Source organism: Amia ocellicauda, chromosome 22 (assembly GCF_036373705.1).
Source record: "Amia ocellicauda isolate fAmiCal2 chromosome 22, fAmiCal2.hap1, whole genome shotgun sequence".
Classification (NCBI taxonomy): Eukaryota; Metazoa; Chordata; class Actinopteri; order Amiiformes; family Amiidae; genus Amia; species Amia ocellicauda.
Window position 1 is genome coordinate 4919073 of NC_089871.1, and position 21877 is coordinate 4940949.

Sequence of the window (21877 nt, forward strand, 5' to 3'; positions counted from 1 at the left end):
TAACAAAACAAAATTCAAAGGAATTCTGCGCTGCTCTTTGTTTACCCGAGCCGGGGAGACGGCGCGCGGCTTTCTGCTCCACACACAGCCCTGTGTAGTCTACGCGGCTCGGGGAGATGATCGGATCCTGATAGGAATATTGATAATTTGTGTGGCATGTTGGATTGATTTTTTGAACATGAGACACTGACCTGCACTTCCTACCCACCCACTGCTTCAGCGAAGGGGGGTGCAATAAGTGCTTTAGTGCAATAACAAAGAGGATATTCTTCCGACTCAGGGCATACGCCACTTCATAAATAAGTCTTCTGAGCAGGGACTATCTGTAGCACACACTATATCCCAACCAAGTGTGTCTTTCCGTAATGATTTCTGGGTCCTCCTGCTACATTATGGAATCAATTCCTTCAGCACTTTGAGTTCCTTCTCCAAACTGTTAATGTTCACAATTACAGAAGCCCTCCATGCAGACTCACAAATATCTGCTTGTTTGTGTAGCTCCAGAAACACTTAAATCAATCGGAGGTGCCGACACTTTCATAAAGGCAGTGCGTATCAATGATTATGGATGTCCTCTCAGTATGTCCTTACTCAGTGCCTCCTACTACAGCTGTTGCTAATAGGAAACAAGCCGTAAAACATATTGCAAGATCAACTGTTATAATCCTCAAAATAAACAGGCACATGCACTCTTTTGAAGGTAAGACAAAGCGATATGCTGTGATAAGACAAGGCGCCACGGTGGTTATAACTCTGAGCAGCGCGCAATCACACAGACTGATAAGCATCAACCCATAAAAGCCAGCGCAGACTCCTGCAGCACTGGGGCTGCTCCAGACCTGGGCAGGGAATCGCTTCCTGGTTCAAGCCAGGTAATAAAAATTTATGGTGTGGTTTAAAGAGGGGGGAGAAAAATAAGGAAAACAAACAGAGCAAGGCCTTCCTAACGAGGCCGCTTTCCAACGCAGACGCAAGCTGCTTCAAACCTGCCGCAGTGATATAGAGAGTGCAGCTGTGAACGCACCCATTTGCCACCGTTAGTGTAAATGCAATTAAGCACTTAAAGGATGCTCAGCTGCACTTTACACCGACGACAGACAATAGTCTTGTTGGATGATGATAATAATAATAATAATAATAATATAATAATAATTAAAATTAAAGAAAAAGGTCACTGGACTGACTGCAGTGTAAAAGTCGCTAACGAAACACCGCGCTGTACTGCAGGTCAATTACGTCGAAGCTGCGTGTGCAACTCTTTCGTCTGTACATCTTAACATCAAGCCTTGCCGGGAAGTTCACCGTCCTCTCAATTAATTAACACACATTTACAGTAAACCAACTGCACCAAGACATCTAATCACGCACACAAAAATCAAATAGAAATCGATTTAAAACATCAATAAGATTTCAAATTGAAAACACAGCACACAAGGAATGTCAGAGCATGTGTAACTAAAAGCATATTTAATCAGAGATACGACGTCAGAATTTAATTTGTGCTGTTCGACGTCCAATAAATAAGGCATTTTCAATGAGCACGGACAGTCGTCTTTTTTGGAGGTGGTTTAAAATATATCTATATAATTATTTGTTTCTAATAGATTCGCCTACTTTAAGGCCAGCAAAATTTCGGTGTAGGTATGGTAACGGATTTTATACGGAAACTGTATTTTCCGTAGTCTGTAAGCATAGTTGATTGGATTATTCCAACATAACAACAGGAAAATGAGATAAAAGATAGGTTAACAAAATCCCTTTAATATAGGATCAATTTAATCTGAGACAGAGATCAGGAATAAGGAGTCTATTTATCCATTCGTAATAGGTTTATAATCATAATTCTTGTATGCTGTACAGTGAAAAGCCATAGTTTATGACGGTAAGTTAGCATCAGTTTCCAGTATTGTGGGCAAATTATATTATCTCTGCTGTGGGCTCAACAACAGTTTAACTAAGTAAATGTATTATTACAGATCAGTTAACTTACTGCAGAATTATGAAGAGACATAATAATACGAAAAAAAAAATATATAGGACGATGGGCTTTTTGTGTCATGTGTGCATTACATCCCAAACCAACAGTCGATGAACACTCCAGTTTTGTGTAACTGTGTTGGCAATTCTCCTACCTGATCCAGCATCGATGACCGTGGACTGGACGCGGCGATCCGTAGTGAGGCGTGAGGATCCGGGCATGCTGACCGGCTCGGAGCGCACGGGCTGGATCCTTCAACACACACACACACAGATGAGAGATGAGTGAGACGTGCTCCAGGTTCCTGGGCCATGCCGGGCCGGATGCTGTACCAGAGGGTGTGACGGTGGGGTGCTCACCTGAGGCTGTGCAGGTCCAGGTCGTCCATGTCGAAGTCGAGCAGGGGCTGCTGGGCGTCGTTGGGGCCCTGGGACTGCAGCACAGAGGAGCTGGAGGAGATGACGGTGGTCTGGCCCGAGGGATGGATGGTCTTGAACTGAAACTGGGGGCCCATCCAGAGGCGCCGGTGTGGGCCGGTGTGGGTCACAATCTCCACCTGCAACGGCAATCAGAACCAGACCTATTAGTGTGAGAAAGAGATGAATGTAGACCTGTTTTTGGAAGAGGGTCATTCTCCTAATTGAGGAGGGCAAAACTCCAAGCATGAAAAGGCAGCCAAAAAAAAAACATCAAAAGGTCAAATCTTTTCATTTCTCTTCTTTCTTTCCTTCTCTGTAAAATGTTTACATATTGCAGAGATATCGTTTCTGGGAGGTAAGGGACTTCCTTTGTCTTTTGTTTTGTGTGTGTGTGTGTGTGTGTTATTTTTCTCTCTGCTCGCCAAGCTGAGAGGAAGACAGATGTGTAGCTTCGTTGACCGTGTCGCAGATCTGTACTTTATTGGTAATGTGAGTCCCTGCAGGCTCGGTACAGCGACTCCGAGAGGCACAGACACCACTGCGGGATCATGTTATTCACAGGTCTGCTTCCATCAGGTCTGGGGGTTAAAGACTCGGAGGAATTCCCGACTGAGCGCTGCCACTGCACAGCCACACAGCGCTGCCTTAATGGCTTTGAACTTCGGCGTGGAAATGAGCCGGCTGTGTCAGTGCCGCTGAATACACTGATTCAGAAAACATGCTGATTACCACAAGGCTTCCGAACAGTCAGGGTAAACACAGCTCATGTGCTGGTACTGCATTTGAGTGCGCAGGTTACAAAGCTTACAATGCAATCTCTGCCGTTCATCAGAAGAGATGCTTTCTCTTCCACCCCCACCACCTTTTCTTTCTTTTCATTCTTTTTGGGCACATTGTAACAAACATTTAAAACAGAACTATGCGTAGAAATCAAGGTGGGCGGGAAAAGGAAAACGCATCTAGTTTTGGCTCCGAAGCCGCCATCGGAAGCCCGGTCCTTATCATCGCAGATGAATGCGCCACGTCTGCAAATCTGAATCTCGTCAGACAAAGACAGAGCAGTGAAATGTGAAAATCACAGAACGGAGATACTAGCAGACAAATTGACGCCAATGTGTTTTATAGACCTACTATACTTACACCTTCTGCAAATACAAAAATCAAAGACCAGGACCATATATTAAATACCCTTTACTGTATGTGATAAGAGCCTCTCCTCTCAGCTCTAGCCCATTTTCCGTGCATTTACAGTCACTCTATACTGGGGGATAGGGAACATATTTGTTTTATTTCAAGGTTGGCCTGTTGTGTTTGTAGAGAACAATTGGGGACTTTGGAAGATGGAATATCCGCTGGGGCAAAGTTCAGATACATTCTGGAAACTGCTTCTAATTGTTTATAAATGTCTTTGTCTGCGTGTTGGTGTTTTTTCTCCATTAGCCAGAATCTGTTTGTTTTTTAGACCAGAAATGTTAACGTTTACACAAAGAGCGGTGGGGGGGCTGCAATAAACTGCCATGCCGTGAGAGCCGACTCCCTGGGACTCTTCAAGACGCAGCGTGGTGAGGTCCTTCGATCAATGAGCTAATGCCAACAAAATGAACAGGACGCGGCATTCGCTTGCCCCCCTTTATGCATATATTCCCTCTCGTCCATCTTTTTCACATACACCTCTGCAGAAATTTACTTTAACAGGCATGTACAATGATATTTAAAGACTGAATTTAAACAGCAACCTTTTTTTTATATAGTATACGCCATCAACACCAGACACACACACGCACACAAAAAAAAATATATATAGATGAAAAATGAAAACAGCAGCAGCCACAAAAACAAATCATCGCTCCAGCAAGCAATAACCTTTTGTATATCTGCAGCAAAGTATTAAAACCAGAAAACAGGATGACAGCTTATCATTTTTAATATCGAGCTGCATGACGCATCCACCGCGCAGCTGTGTAAATTAGGCCAGAGAAGAGGATTGCTGTGTTTTTTGCAGTTAACACCATCAGTGTTGCAGAGCCGAGAGATAAACAGATGCCACTGCAGTTTTTATTCAGGCTACGGCCAGATGTTCCCCCCGACCCTCCTGTCATATTCGCAGTGACATATTGCACCCACTTCACACTGACAGCACGCATTACACACAGATTCTCAACACAAACCCGACTGAAGGACAGCCCGTTTCACGCAATGCGTCTATTGTTGACATAGCAAGTTAGAGACGTAATGTCCTATATAGATTATTAAAAAAAAAATGTCCAGAAGGTTTATACGGTATTAACCCAATAGCTGTCATGTCACATATTCGTCACTTCAACTCTGTAAGTCCTAAGAATGTGGATACAAATTGTAATTGATTCTCTGAGGTTTTTTTATTGAAACCGTTCAAACTTTCTTTGCGACGCATACAATGCTTTTGGACAATAATGTGTTAAACATCATGAAACAGCATTTGAATATTGCACAATTATATGGGTTTTGTTCATTTTAATAAATCATTTTAGCACAGCATGTTTAATACTGCACAGGCAGGTCAAAATATCTTGAACGTGTTAATTCTCATACTGTCTGTTCGCTATTAAACATTACTTTGTATTTTATTTTTATGCAGCAGTTAATTTGTGTAGGTGGCTTGACAAACATAAGACATCAATCACAATTTGTCCTCTGATCTGCACTGTACGTCTAGAAAATATGACATATTACGTATTGTTCAATTGGGTTTTAATTCAGATATCTATAATTTTGTCTCAGAGAGTATAATCTAATTAGCTCAGTGGAAAACCCTCCAAATTCTAATGCATGTTAGTGTTTTATAGTCTAGATAATCGTAAGAGAAGGGCGTGAATGAAACCATTCATGTGAGAGCCCCAAGCAAAGCAAAATAGATGGAGGTTCCTGTAGTGAGGAAGTCAGCCATATTATGAAGAGAATACAAAGGGGACATATGTTTGTTTATTATGGAGGCTACCAAAAAAAATTAAAAAGGTTATTTATCTGATGTTGACAATTCAGCATGATGGGTCACAAGCCAGATTTCTGGAAGTTGGTAACAGGAAGAGATGACGGCAATCATTAAAATATCATCTCAGCTGTGGAACGCTGTAGGTCCTTCAGAGTTGCCCTTGTCCTGTCAGTGTCTTCTCTGACCGATGCCCTTCTTACCCAGCTGCTCAGTTTGGGAGGAGGGCCTGCTCTCAGATTTCCGGGTGGTGCAGTACACCCAATACATATAGTCCCAATACATTTACAAAGGACAGCACTGATGTATGAAACATGTAACCTGTGGATAACGTGGTAACCCTCCCTGACACTCACCTGAGAGAGCCACTCCTCATCCTCCTGCCCGCTGTGGTCCGACGCCAGGCTGTCGTACGACTCGTGTCTCGTGATGGGGCCGGGGCTTCCGGGCGGCACCACTGTGGGCAAACAGAGACAGGGAGCGCGTTTGTCAGCAGAGCGGCAGAGCCGGCACACACCGCACAGGCGGCCGCGCAGACAGATGGAGCTCTCGCAGGCTTGAATAATCAGGCGCTAAGTTTGGAGTCTAATGTGCCGAATCAGTAAATCTCTCTGCACACCTCAAGGCTATGACATGCTTTTGCTGCAGATTTCTTTAATATGGGAAACTGCAACAAAGTGGTCAAGTTTTCATCTGGTGCATGTGAGGGGTTTCACCTAAAAACTCATCTGATTTTTCATCCAGGGGGTCCAACCCAACCAAGGCATTCCCACCAGGCTGAAAATGGTGTGATGACCTTTACTTTAATAATACCGGCTCACTGTTATGTATTTATAAGTCTTTATCAAATTTCAAGCAGCTTTTTCTCTTCTCTCTCCGTCTCCAAATAGTGGTACAATTAATTGTGATGCCGTAAATAACAGGAGGGGAGACATGCATAGCGAGATACTTTGATTTCTCATGTGTTCTCTAATAGAAAGAACAAAGCCAGCCTGTGTTACTTATTAAACCCAAGCAAGGCCCCTCCTTGCTCCCTGACCCTGGGGTGCAATAGCTGCTCACTAATTAATTATTTAAGTTTTCTAACAGTCAGTCACTCCATGGATCGTATTTCACTGCGCTGTCATTAGCCATCCCGACAAGAATGGGCCCAGGCTCCCATAAGATTATACAGTGGACATCCCCGTGCCCAGGGGAGTCTCGGGCAAACAACAATGTAGGCATTACAGACAGGGATTCTGTTTACAAGCACGACTTCAGCTGTGAACACAGCGACTGGCCAAGGGTGCCCAAGTGCTGTATTTGCCAATGAAATAAGCTTTACAATTTTCTCAGTACATGGCATTGTGTTGCTCCTTAAAAAAACTTAAATCACCAAACATCTATTGAAGTAGGACAAACACATTAAAATTATATGTTGGTTTTGTTCTTTTATCTCAAATTCAAGAGGAGTGAAAGAAAAAAACAACAACAATGTTGTAAGGTATTTAATTAGCTCAAGTGAGAGAGCAGGGGAGCCGTGCATGTGTACACGAGGCGTGGAGATTAGCACAGCCCGCTTTAAGAGCTGTAGATGAGATCACCCTGTATAATGGATGAATGCAGCTGCTGATGCATACAATATAACCCAAAAATCAGATGCGTTTTTAAGACGGAGGAGACAGAAATGCAATATATCATTATACACTTCGGTACGTGGGACATGCAAATGACAATTGCGGTCTAGAAATGGAGAGCGGCCTCGCTTCAGCACTGCAGACAGGACAGAGACTTCAGCCTGGAGTGAACAGTGCAAACTCGCAGGGCTGCCACTACCACAGAACAGCTTTGCCTTCAAAACAAATATTTAACCTTTTTCCCCGACAAATTAGATAAACATGTTTACAAGACGAGTCGGAACTCTGCAGCGGAAAACTTGAGAAAGGTATATAATTTGTCAGTGGGATAGCAGCTCTTAAATAAGAAGTGAAAATTATATGTGGAATATCTAGAGGAAAAATGACACTTTGTGCACGGAAGCAGCGTGCTTTAAGATAGGGGACACAGGAAACAACACCTATAATGTAAATCACTCGACATACACGAGAGATTTGCCATTTGTAAGACCATTACTTCAGCTTTGGGTTCCCTGAAGGCCTTTAATCAAAGGAGGACTGGTTGTCAAATCCCCTGTTACAGAGAAAATGTCAGTAATTCCAAGGGCCTGATTCTGTTAAAAGTGTAAAATATTAAAACGTTCGTTCCACTTACTGCTCACATGACAACTGCATTTGTTCGCCACTCTCACGCCACAGGAATCAAGAAAGAAAACTAAATCTCCAACAAACTGGGACGCTACAGCAGAAAGATGGCTGCCTGCTCGCCAGCTTCCTCTCTAAGCACTGTGGGCATGGAGAGAGTGACCTAGGGGCCGGAGTGCTTTGAATCTGAAGGATAAGCAGCCCTGCCAAGCTGCTGATGTTATCTGGAAAAGGGGGCAATACAGAGACCCCTGCGGTCTACTTGGTAAAGACACCCCCCCGTTTTAATGGAGACAAACAATTGCCAAACGCAGCACAGTGCAGTGGTCAGCATACAGTGCTCTAACCCTGACAGGATGCTTCCTGTAGTGACCCTGAAACGGCGCCACTGCATCTTTCACTGCGGACTCAGTAGACTGGCTCCCCCGCCGCTGACCGGCCGAGCCCCCTTTCTTAGTTACAGCAATTAGCCGTATTGACAAAACTGATGGCGCACCATCATCATCACATGGGCCCCTGAGGTTCATTTTAAACAATTAGCGGACTGCAGCAGGTAGCGCAAGAGTGCAGGAGTGCAGGCTGCCCGAACGGCTCAGGCTGCCGAGAGACTCGCTTACACAGGAGCCAGCCGAAGGAAGCGGGAGTAAATTATTTAGTGCTGCTCTCTCCGGCACATCACGTGGCTTGTAGGAAGTGTCTCAACAAACAAGTGAGCGAGATACTTAAATAGTTTTTTGTTTTCCTCCTTCATTAGTGTGGTGTGCAGTGCGTTTAAAAATGCGCCGTGAAGTAGTGAACGATAATGCTAAGGAATCGTTCTTCAAAATGAAAACAAACCATTTCTGTAAACTAACATGAATCAAACCACAACAAAACAAAAACACCAGAGCCCTGCATTATATCAGCTTCATAAAAAGGACTAAACATATGCTCATTCACACCTTTCAGATAAATACAGAAATATTAAACTGGTGAGAAAACTGCCACTTGGTTTTAACAGATCCCAATCAAGGTACAGCTGCATTTGTTTGAATAATGGCAAAGATAGGAGAGAGAGAGATTCACAACAGGGCCAGTGCTATCAGCAGGAGGAATCAGAGTCGTCGTATCTATAGATATTCTCCCTGATCAGCACGTGAGCTTTCCAGCCGCCGTTCTGGGGATGTGCAAGGACAGCCCTGGGCAGATAGACAGGTGGAGATAGTGACCATGAAGTGGCGCCACGGCTGCTTTTATCAGCGGCCCAATAGGCTCCAGCTCCCCTGACCCCCTTGTCCACATGCTGCATTTTTAATCGCCTGGGTCATCCAATATGGAGTGGCAGACGTCCTCTGTCAATCAAGCCGTTTCCCAAAAGCATTTCTTCTCTGCCTCTAACAGCAAACGGTCCCCCCCTAACAAACACACACACACAGTCTTCCAGCAGATGTTTGCGCACTTTTGTGGATTGTATGCAGCGTTTTCTCCGGTTTCTTCCCCGGACCGATCCTCAATCGGTTGTTTGCCGAGACAGTAAGAACCTGGAAATCTGTGCGAGTTCTCCAACGGAGAGTAAGCGACTGTGTAATAAAGGTCATCCCTCGCTATCAGAGCCTCACTTTTGATCTGTGCAGCCATCACTGTCAGAGGGGCAACAACCCGCGCATTGTCCTGAAACCCGACCGAAGACAGGTCACTTCTCTGCAGCTTTCACCTGACACTTCACCTTTGTTTCCCATGTGGCGCTTCTTCTCCGCACTGGGAGCCCTTTATGCACCGGTCTGTTTGCCTCATTGTATTCTGCTTTCTTTAAGTTACATCTCCTGCTCAAACTTATTTCTTTGAGTGACCAATCTTCACATGGAGTGAGGTGTGGTGCCTTCGTATCGCCGTGTATCACCAGTATGTCTGACTGTGGTGAATCGGTTCAAACAAGCCTTCAGAGGAGATACCACAGATTTAGTTATGTGTATATATAGCAGTGGATCTGCTGCTGATGATGATAATGATATATTTAGTAGTGAATAATTGCAGCACTAGTGACTATTGCACATTAACACACATCCTGACCTTGATTTCTTCACAGTATGATGATAATTTGTGCCACTAAATTATATTAGGACATAGTTGGCGAATCTGTTTCCCCGGCCTTAATTGGATATAAATGTTAAAACCCTGAACTCTCATTATTTAATTGCTCTCCTTGTTAACATCTTTTCTCTGTGCACACTGCATAACTCTGACCTCTATCACACCGAGAGGCTTCATGGCTCTGACACATAGAAGGCTATTATAACTAATTCAGGAAAATATCTTACCCGTTACACCCTGAGCATTTGGAATTTAGTGGAAAAGAATAAATTAATGTCTGGCCTGCAGGATTCAAAGAGCTAATTACTGATGTATGTTTGTTATCTATCATAAAGCTAGAATCACGTCTTGGCCACGTCTGAGCAGGCTAGCTTTAAATTACCTAGTTCTGTCTTTTTGGGACTTATTATTGGACTACATTAGTGTAAAGCTGTGCAAGATCACACTATGGATGCTAAGTTAATTCAATATCTCTATGAGTTACTGTTTAAAAAGTGACAAGGCCCTCTTTCAAGTTACTAGTTAAGATATTTAATTCAGTTAATTTCAGTCGACACTAACTCAAAAAACGAATTCTCTCTCTTTTTTTCTTGTTTGAGAGGAGGGAACAGCAGCTCCACGGCCGAAAGGGTCCTACACAGCATGTGGCACCAATAACATGTTAAAAACAATCTCCCACGGAGAATAAACATTATAAATCAGCAGGACATGCTCTGATGCACTCTCCTGGTAGAGGCGGAGACGGCGAAGTCCAGCACTTACAGCTAGCGAGGAGGTATTGGTAGTACTGCACCGAGTCGGAGGCGAGCAGCAAGGGGTGGTTTGTGTTGAACGGCGGTTGAAGTTCATTCCATTGCGGTGTCCTACAAAAAACAAACACGGAAATCAATTTAGGAAAGGCATATCAAAAAGCCCTCTGCATTGAGAATGAGTGCAGCATTAGATGTGGACTCGACTCATTCTTTCTTGGTTCTTTTCAATTTTCTTACAACCTCCTCGGATAGATCCTTAGACACTTGAGATAGCTGTTGATTGGTATTATTAATACACCAAGTATGATTTTTAGTAACATACAAACAAGAAAACAAAAAACACAAAAGTTAAGAATAAATGCCATAAAATAATAACTGTGCTGCCATTATGTGCAACTGGATCGAGTGTCCCACAGATTCCCCTGATGTGTGTCGGTGAGAAAGGGCAGCCGGTCGCTGCTGGAAGACACTGGTCGTGCCGGGACGGGACGGGACGTACCTGGCCAGGGTCCAGCTGGCGCGGGGACAGGTGTTGAGCTCCAGGGGCGTGTCATCACTGATCTTCTGGGCCGTGCTGATTGGACGGGGCTCCAGCACATGCTCCACCAGATTACCGTAACAACTGAGGATGTAGAGGGACTCTACTATGGACTGCTTGGACTGATCTGAGGACAGGAGACAGAAGTATGGGTCATTCTGCCTGGTCCAAACCTTAATGATATTCTGCTTCCTCCTGCTTAGTACACTATTCTTTATGGCAATGCATTCATCCACGGTAAGGGCAGTGGACACTGTCAACAGACACACCTTTCTCTCTCTTCAGGTTGGGGTTGGTGATGAACCAGGACCGTGATGATGCAAAGATGGCCGCCACGCAGAACTCCCCTCCCGAGGACTTGCTGGGTGAAATCTGGGGAGCGGGTTTGGCTTTGCTTTAAAAAAGAAAGAGAAGATGTTATTAGCAATCTTGAAAGAGACACTGACACTAACAAAGTAGACAATTAACTGTGATGGGCCTGGGTTCGGGTTTATCAAGGCCATCATTTCACATGCAGCAGAGAACTTGTTTCACTCATTTTAATAAAGAAAATTTAAGGTCACTGACTCCTACGAGCTGCAAGAGACGATGAGTTTCAAGAAAATTGCAAAAAAAGAAAAACTTTGACACAGTATTACATTAAATCTTTAAACAAACAAAAGTGCTTTAGAAGAAAAAGCTTCATGCAAACGATGTACAAAAGCATCAGAAAAGTCTTAACAAAGATGTCTTTTAATGTAATATGTAAGAAAACATTAATAAAAGGAAAGAACAAAAAAACATGAATGTTCATTAAAGGTGTGTTTCACATTTACAGCTACTGGCTTTGGAATACACAGAAAATCATTGATCAGATTCTCGTGACTCATACAATCAAAATTGAAAGTGTTTCCGAACACTATATAATACAGTGCGTCTTAATGTCCATTACATTTAAGTCTAAAAATATCTGTCTGTTGCATCAACTTTGAAGCTTTGTATCGTAAGTCAACAGATGTCATTAGGTGGCAAAGCTTCATGGGTAAATGCTTTTCACCCTCCATCATAAAATTTGTCACAAGACAGTCCTGCTTGTTACAGAGTCTCAGAGTGGACAGGGTGTCAATATCTTCTTCACAGCATCAGCAGACACACTAAACCAATACTATTGAGAGGACATCAGCCTCTCCAAGCCTCTAGCCTCTGTCATGAACACTGCTCTATCTACATCTCCGTCAGTAACATATTGAACATTTAAACGGGGAGGAAGTGAATTATTATGCATGTCAAAAGCATTTTTTATTAAACATAATACAGGAACCGTTCTTTGCTGTGATAGGGCCACATATGGAAGTCATCTCAGAACAGTAGCGCGGTCGTATTATTGTCCCGCGCATAACCAACCCCAACTGGAGGACCCGTGATAATGTTTCAGCCGTGAAACTGGGTTTGAAGCTTTGAATGTCGTACGACACAAAGATTTGCTGCGGAGGTACGAGACACTTGTCTCAAGATTTTTAATAAAAATGATAAATTACTGCATGTGGATCCAGGAAGTACACAATCTCACCCTAAACCTGCATCTGTAAAGCCTGCTAACATTTTAAAATCCTCCTACAGCTTTCACTCAGGTATTTCAACTGTTTAGGAAAAACTTTTTTGAATTTTTTTTACTTAATTAATCTGCAAACGGTTTTAAAAATGAGTTACCATATGCAACTTTTTTTTAAAAGGTAATTCTGTAGCCAGCCATATATACACACAGCATACGTTAGTCATTGCAATAGTTTTTAATGGCCTGCGTTTGGACTGTGAACGCTTGAATGACTAAACCTGCAGCTCCACCGCGGCTCGGAACGGGACACTAATCGCTGGAGAATGACCTGTTGCTCAGCTGAACTCTTACTCTTTGGCTTCCCTTTAAACTGTCAGCAACTCGTAAATTACTCCCAGAACGTGAAATGAATTCAATTTGTCTTTGTTAAGCCGACACCGTTTGAAGGATGTTGGTGCAAACCCAAGTAAATTTATCAGCTTGTATTTATTAGTGTTGGAAAGACAGAAAGTTGAATAACCAAATATTGGAGTGGTACAATGTCTGAGATTGAAAGATAGTTGTGAGTCGAGAAAGAGTGCATTCAAACTCACTGAGGCCCTCAGCAGGTCGCCTCCTTTCAGAGATATGAAGAATCTCGTATGTGTAAAATATATACACTTATATAGGTATGCATATATAATACAAAGTCTTATTAATTCCACCCAAATTTAGTGTATTCTTCATGTCAACAACTACACCTGTGCATATTCCAAGAAAGAAAGTTCAGCCAAAAACAAAAAAGGGTATTGAAAAGGGAGTATAAACCTACAGTGATATAAAAGCAGTTTGAGGCTTTTGGGAAATTGAATGGGATTACCAGGTTTATTGTGTGGGAGTCAGGTGGAGTCTCAGCCTTTTTAGATATATTTAATCTGTAAATTACTAATGGACCCTTGGTTTGTAATGTTAAGCCTCAAAGCTTGCGGTCAGCTGGTTTCAATAATACAGGAAACAGAATTCTAGTTCCAGAAGAGGTTAACATTAATTTCAATAATATCTCAGATTGACACAGAGCTTCAACGACACACACTGATCTGTGTGGCATTAGAATAGAAAAGAAAAAAAAAAACTGGTGTTGGTTTTGGACAGAAGAAAATATATTATACTCAAATAACGTAAATATAGTATTTTATCAAATATATGAACTGGAGAGTCCAACTTCAAATTAGTGTGCAAAACCACATATGCAATGTAATCCAAGCACGTGGGGGGGGGGGGGGGATATAATGCGCAACAGATTCGGCCTGCCTCGCCGCTCACCCACACCTTCTGCTCTGAGAGTAACACACTGAGTCCCCCAACGCTCAAGGGATTCTGGGGGGAAGCGCGGCTCCGTGCCGACATGAGCAGAAGAGGGGGTCTGAGGTGGCTGGCCGGGGTGTGTGACTATCGATAACCCCGCATGGCTCTCCTCATGACACCTACTGAGGAGGCTGAGCTGTTACTGTCATTTCCCAAAATTTTGGCAGACGTTTCTAAACAACGGATTACCGATTTTAAGGAGGTTTAAAATGTTTAAAAGTGCTGGACCCCCTCCCTGCTCCAGCTTTCCTCAGGGGCTCAGAAATGAAATCTTGAGAAGAAGAATTTGTGTTAATGTTGTGTTCACACTGCTGTGGAGGAAAGTCCTCCCCTGACCACTACCTCCCCGCCTGCAGTCTGCCTATGTAGGAGGGAACTGTTTATCTGTTAAGTCTAGGCAACAAGAGGGACTTACAAAAATGTAATCACAAGTATACAAGTACAGTAAGAGCAGCCAATTTCCCTAAGTCTTGCAAAACTGCTTTTAATTATCTAACTGTTTCTTTACAACTTTTGTCGCCAGCTCTCATACGCACATTTACCCAGAGGCAACACTATTTGCCGAACTCGTAAACGAGTGCAACTTGTATGTCATTTCCACTTTTAATTTTACAAATGAAGGCTCTTGACTGAGCTAATGGCTTTTCCTCCAAGACATAATTCAATTTGAAATGTCCACCATCAAAGTCCTTGAACATTATAAGCACGCCGAATACGAGGCGCCATTTGGGAAGCAGCAGGCTTTATTTATTTTGAAAGTTTGAAGTAAACAAATACGTTTCTGTCAAGTCTCCAGCAACAGAAATAGCAATAATCATATGACTCATGGCCATGGCAAAGTTACTCAGCATATGGTTAATATAGATCAAGTAATCAGGAGGTATTAAAGAACGGTCAAAATACTTCATTCTGCGGATAGCCTTCTAATTTATTATTTTATAACGGCTTTCCAAAAAAAAGAAGAAAGAAAAAAGCTAACCTTGGGATACACTATACTATAGCGTAATACTTACCATTTTGAAATGCAGCAATAGTAAGACATAAAAACAAACAATTATCACAAACACACAAATTGCTATAATCCAGAACTGTGAAGGATCCACCAAAACTCATATATATATATCAGAAATAGTTAAGCCCCAAATGATTGGACATTATCCTGTGCTGAGGGAATTGCAAAATAGCCCAGACATCCTCTCACCACACCACCATGTGTGTTTTGGTATAAAGCAGGGAGCAGTATTGTCATCTGAATGTGTGCGTGCTGACGTGGTTATTCTACAATTATTCTGGAAAAAATAAGAGAAGGTGTAAAAAAAAAAAAAAAAAAAGACCTTGGGCTGTGAGGTTAGTTTGTTCTCGGAAGTTAAGTCTGTTTAAAATGAAAGTATAGATGCTTTCTGTGATGAAAAAAGGAAAAAGGAAAAGAAGAAAAGGAGGGCTACGGGCCAGCCTCTCATAGGACGAAGTCTCCACATGCACTTCATTTTGTACTGTGAAAGAATCAACACAAGGAACTCATGACAAGAAAGTCAGAAGAAAAGTTCATTTAACTGAAGTACTCTATCATTTATACTTAAGTGATTCTGTCATAATGGGATTTCTTTTAAAAGCTTGTAAGCATCTTATTTCACAAGACTGCACAGCAAGAAACTTAACATCACCCTCTAGAGTAATGAAAGAGGCTGACTCCTTCAGATCTCTTTTCTAAGAATATGCTTAATGTCTTCCGTGAAAGCAATATGTTGTCTGAAATGTTTGGTTTCATGGTTTGGGCATGCCAAGAGGAAAAAAAAAGAAAAGGAAAGAAAAAAACAACCAGAGAGAAACCCCACACACACTGGCAATGAACGCAATAGGTTGCAGAGGATGGCTGATGGGAAAGGGGCTTAAGATGTGCTTGACACAAGATCTGCACCAAGCTGCCATCCACACTGACTTCCTGTGTTGAAAGCTGCACTTACTGTATAAAGAGTATAGTATACCTCATCTATCTCTCTAATTGTTATTTTAATGTCACAGACAGTCACATAATGCAGCATAGACAGAAGATAACCTTAACTCTTTTAATGAACTGGGGATCCTACTGGAGACAGGGATTTCCTCCATCTACTTTATGTTCGGCACTAATGTAACAGCACCTCTGAGACCCAGAATTGACATATTTGTTCCATACCAGACATCCGCAGTTTTTTTTTTGTTTTAGTTCTAAACAAACTAATCTGTGAATTATTTTATTATCGTTAACGCTGAGATTCATTACCTCGCAATTAAAAATTAAAATAACAGTTATTTTATGTCATCAAAATCCCAAAGAAAATGTTTCCCTTCCTTTAAATCAACAGCAGCTAACAGAATGGAATTCAAATGTCCTCTTTTGTGATTTCATCTAATCCATCTGCAGATTGATGTATTTCTTTTTTTAGATATAGAGCCATGCTTTTCATTATGCTAATTAAGCAATTAGATTATAAAATTGTCACATTAAATTAAAGAGCAAAGATGGATCTCTGTACCCACATTACACATAGTATGAGCATAACGGACAGAAAGTGCTGTGTGCAATCCGAGATATGTTACACACACCACACATTTCAATAACACTGCCAAAATGTCACCATGGGCTATAAAATCATAATGAAAACAACGTGAATCTGAGCACAAAGATGTTATTTTTAAATAAACAGCATTTGTACTTCAGCAAGGACAAGGCAAATACAGTATGAGAGAACCCATTCATTTGGAGCAGTGCGTTCAAATAAACCACAAGACAGACAAGCACAGAAAAGCACTGCTTCTAAACTCCTCATGTCCTTAAGCTATGTCTTTTAATTTTAAAGTTGGCCTGTCACTTCTGGGTCACAAGCCGTACCAAAAAAAGACTCAAAGTAAACAACGAACTAGGTGTCCTTTTCACACTATTAAGATCAATGTCAGTGGAAGTGTTTAAAAACACTAACTCATTTACACAGAAGTTTCATCAGTTACTCCTATAAACTAAAAAAGCAGGTCAGTGAATTCTTTAACTAAAAAATATGTTTTGAGTACCTTCAGCTACAGTGTTCCCAGTGTGATTTTTCTTATTTTTCTAGGGAAGAATTTTGGAAAGCTAAGGCTCACCAAAATTGTGCTTTAAAAATAAAAAATGCACACAAAAAAAAAAAGATGAAAATGTAATAATTAAATAACCACAACAACAACACATTCCCATGGTTTTCATTCTGTGATGCATGAAAGCTGAAACTAGCCAGGACTGACGACACAAATATATAGTGTACCATAAACAATAAAATAAAAGGATGCAGTCGTTTGCTGAAGCGAGTACAAAGCAAGGCATGCTGGGAGTGAACTGGAAACTCACCATGGAGTTTTAATGGAAAAACATCCTGCCCCAAAGAGGTAGGGTCTTCATGAAGGGAGAGAGATACACAGAAATAGATGGAAAAACCATTATTATCAAGTCTTTTGTGGGGAAACAGGCAAAATATTACATTCATACACGTCTGCATAGCTGTGCAACACACAAAGGAGGAGAAACAAACTTCACATCTGTGTCTAGGAAGGCTCTCCGAAGACCCAGTTATAGTTATTTCAGAACCTAAACATTTTCTTTGTATTTTTTCCCCCCATCAAAATCAAAAGCAGAAGACAGAGACTAAAAAATCTCTATGCTCTTGTCCCTAAACAGATGTTTACGAGAACTCAGAGTGTTTGGATTATATGTATACACGATGCTCCTTTAACTTAAAAAGAGCCACATTCATATCCATATGCATTTAAAAACAGGCAAAGCTGGCGAGTATCGCAGGTGTGGGCTTTTTCAGATATAATGAAACAGAACAAAAATAGCTGGTGATCAAAGTCAGGGTAGTCAGCTCGGGCAGCACTGCTGTTTAACATCTTTGATTGTGTTGGTTATTCACTTCCAGTTCCTCCTCCCTTTTACATTTCTGCAGAGTTCAAACAGGGACTCAACGCCAGTATAACTGCACAGACTTTTCTGCTTTCTTGTTTTATTTCTTGCTTAAGCTGGGGGGGAGATTTCAAACAGCTATTAAAAGCGGGAGAGTATTCCTGTGTTTACCCTGCATGTTCAAAGATAGTGACAGATATATAAACAGTTTACAGAAAATTACATTGTACCCATGGTAATAACAGAAGATGAGCCGAAACTCTAGCCTTCCAGGAAAACAGGAAAACTAATTCAGAAACACTAAACACACTGTTTTTCAAAGACTTGTGCCCCCCACAAATTGGTTGTGTTTAATTACTTGTTCATGCAACATACCCAGAAGTGTCTTTTTTGAGAGGAGCACCTGGTTTTTGCTGTCCAGGTCCAAAACTACTTTGCATATGAAAGTCCCAGAGACGGGGCTTGTTCAGCAGCAGCGAAACTGGCTCCAGTGCGGTTCATACAGTAGGTCTGAAAATATGCATTAAGGGAAGTGTGTATTCTTAACTAGGTTATCCACACTGCCATGGTAGGGATTAACCGGCAGTTTAATTCAATGCCCGACTAATTTTTAAAAAGTGAAACGCTGGATTATCCAAAAAGATTATATCACATAAGAAATAGCTTTTCGAAATGGAAATTGTGGAGCTGCAGCTTCGGAAACCGTAACCGTGGCGTGGCCTTAAAGAAGGATTTAATGCCACAGCAGGTTTTTTCTATTGTCCATCACTCGAACGTCGGCTCTGCAAAACATCCCTAGAAAGAGCTACGCAAATAAAGAGGGCAGTGCATAGATTCACCGGTTTGGCTAGCTTCCAACTTACGGTGAGCGATGGAGGGACAAAAGCAGGGAGCCGATTCCAGCAGCAGAGCAGAATAGAGGAGATTGGAAGACGAGGAAAGAGAGAAATGAAAGGCAGTTGAAAGAGGCGGGGGGGGAGAGAAAACAAAGTTTCCACTAACAAGACAATTTAACAGAGGGAAGTGTTTGTGGGTCTAATTAATAAACAGGAAGAGGCTCAACCCATAGAGCAGGGAACTGGACAAGGGGCACAATGATACAAGGACTTTATTTAAGGCTCAGTCGATTCGAGAGAGCGACGCAAACACTGACGTATTGATGAAACAGAAGAACACTCGATATCAACAGGGGGAAGATCGGTGTCACTCAAGGTAATGCATGTGAATCACAAGTAACACGCTGACTTCAATCACGCTGACTCCAATCGGAGAAAAGCACTGGTTTTAAAAATCAATGTAAGTAAAATCAAACTTCTACCCTAAAAAAACTACCGATCTTATTTTCTTTTAAGACTGCAGCGAATTTGTCTTTATCAATGACAAATTAATTCACTATCTGCTTAGCAGATAACAATAACCTCTCCCTCAAATGGCCATAAAGCAGGCTCTCAAAACAATTGTCATGTTTCATTCATCCTCATGAGACAATGACTTAAAAGCCGATCATTTTGTGTATTATACTAATCTGCACACGCATCTGCAGGGTCAAAAGAATTACTCTGAACTCCCCTGAATATGTCTATATACTTTATTTGCATTAGTGAAAAATTATTTAATGTTGATTTCCTTTTCCATTTTTTTAAATGTTATTAATAAACTTTTTTTAAAGCTTAATTTAGTGCTGATGAATTAAGTGCTTTTGGAAGCTTGCACAAGAAGGGAAAAAAAAGTTTGACAATGACAACAGCAGCCAAGAGGTTGCACTGGCACTACAAGCAGTTTACTCCACTCCCAGCACACAAAATGCACTTGTGATTTTGCCAAGCTTTCTGGATTACAAAAATCCCAGTCCCGAGTGAATTACTGACATAGGTCCCCCTGAAAAAATATTGAAATCAGGACCATCCACTACACTGAAGTTTGTGTGGATAAAGAAAACATATTTAATTGTGTTTCCCTGATATACACCACAGCTTTAAAGCAGAGGGCTTTATCAATAATTATTATTATTGTTATTATTATTATTATTATTATTATTAAATAAATATACGGGACTATTCTGGGAGTTTATTCAGATTTAATTAATTCATTAATTTTCTCTATAAAGAGATGTTTTTGTAAACATACTCATTTCAAGGCATTTCAAGCAGGGACAGGAAAGCTAATAGAGGTTGAGCAGCTGGTGCCTTCTCTGCCTGCAAGGATCTGCGCACACAGGTGTAAATACATCTGCCATAAACCCAGCGAGCTGACCTTCCTCAGACAGACAGATGGCACCTGACCCCACTACAAACACACACGACTGTAGAACATACATAGATAAAAGCAACACTCTCTACAAGTCATTAAGTAATTAGCGTAGTACAAACACCTGTGTTTCTCAACACATACATTTGGCCTGTACATAAAAATGGCAGTTTCAAACCGGAAGGGCTGCAACAACAGATATCACGTTTCTCTATGAAATTCTGGGGGGGGGTCTTCTTCGTTTTTTCAAAGGACGTCTCCACACCTCTCACATGCCCCTCTCACACACACTTCTACTCGATTTAGCCGACTAGTAAAAGAAATCTGTTCAGTGCCTGAAACAGTCGGGTATTCAGACGGACGGTGATGACATGGGCGGTGGCAGGGACCTCCGCAGACACAGCCGGTGAAGACAGCGCATCACACACACGCCTGTTCCAACCGAGATCCAGATGTGCTGGATCGAACCCCAGCCCTGGGACAGAACGAGTCTCAGATCCTGGGCTGCGCCGGCAGCACGAGGCAGGGGGTGGAAATTCCTATTGGTTTTCTTATTGTTTCTCTGCAGGGGGCAGGGGAGGGTGTCTGAAGGGTGACTAGCACTATGGAGGAAAGCACTGGTTTATATACATTTACAATAGCATGCATTCCGGAGTACGCACACACACACACACACACACACACACGCTCACACACTTACAGACAAGTTGCAAGAATGATCACTAGTATCCGTCTGTAAGGTCTGTAAATTAGTTACATTTAAACAATGTCTATTTCACGACACCAGAACAGCTGTCTCCTGCAGCACGAGCCATTTACTGTAGTTTGTTCGATGAGATAATATGTTTCTGTACTGTCTGCTGCACGATGCACACTGGGCACAAAGCACACAGCGAATTATACAATGTTTATTAAGGCCATTGCTGTGAATGGGTCGGGCAAAATCGTTCATCGTTCGTCCATTCCGTCATTTTACAGAGGGAGAGAGAAAGACGATGTAAATAATACCACCTGAAGACTGATTACTCTTAGACTTCCAGACAACTGTTTTGGCAACAATTCCTTTGCCACTATGTGTGCATTATTACAGTAGAATTACCTGTCCAGTTATGTGCAAACATTGACTTACAATGTAACTGTGAGAGTCCTCAGCAATGCACAATGACACAAGAGTGTAAATAAACCTTGGTACCTTACTTACGATTACAATGTTATTAATGCCAATGGGCAGCTGTCAGTTCAGGTGAAGACTGAATGGAGCAAAACAAGCTTAATGGAGAACAAGAGCAGCTGCGTGACGATATGGATGAAGGAAGTCACTGGGCTAGTGTGAGACCACGTGTACACGTGGCTCCAGGTCACGGATCAGCAGAAGGAAAAAAAGTCATGCAAAGTGGTTGCTTGTCCGGCTTTCACACTTCAGATGTGGTGGGTCACTGTTGGGTACTTGCCGGGTGCGGCGGGAGCTGTGAGACACACTTACCCTGTGCGCTTGGTGATGGTGCCCAGGGTCATGGGCTGCTTGATCTGGGCCAGCGGGACCACGACCGTGAGGCTGGGGAGGGGAGAGAGGCGCGGGTTCCCCATGTTGTTGTTGGTGAAATTGTTGTAAGACTCCTGGCTGTTCAGTTTGGCTGAAAAACACAAATTAAATAAAAACACATATTAGGAATTTGAACAGTAATGAATACCTTTTGCACAGCATCTCAATGCACTATTTAAGAAAAGAAAGAACGAAAAGAAGCGATCCATTATACATTTTGTTTCATTCATGCTGCATAAATGATCTGATAGGAATGAAGAGGGCTTTTTGTTTAGACACAGGGGGATGTTTTAGACCTGCATCTCAGGATTTTGTTTTTTTAAAAGCATGC

The 21877-nt window shown here is 42.0% G+C and overlaps 1 protein-coding gene across 6 annotated transcripts in view; it reads right to left on the reverse strand.

Annotated features, from left to right (window-relative positions):
- bcas3 (BCAS3 microtubule associated cell migration factor) overlaps positions 1–21877 on the reverse strand; it is a 218228-nt gene that overhangs the window by 127229 nt on the left and 69122 nt on the right. For 4 of the 6 annotated variants that reach the window (XM_066695157.1, XM_066695159.1, XM_066695156.1 and 1 more), the window contains 8 exons: positions 21487–21637; positions 17205–17249; positions 11235–11359; positions 10927–11092; positions 10438–10538; positions 5722–5822; positions 2338–2534; positions 2133–2230 (listed from right to left, as the gene is read on the reverse strand). In XM_066695157.1, the coding sequence (XP_066551254.1) occupies positions 2133–2230; positions 2338–2534; positions 5722–5822; positions 10438–10538; positions 10927–11092; positions 11235–11359; positions 17205–17249; positions 21487–21637 (984 nt within the window). The remainder of the gene's footprint in view (positions 1–2132; positions 2231–2337; positions 2535–5721; positions 5823–10437; positions 10539–10926; positions 11093–11234; positions 11360–17204; positions 17250–21486; positions 21638–21877) is intronic. The other 2 variants (XM_066695160.1, XM_066695158.1) reach the window with 1 other exon arrangement.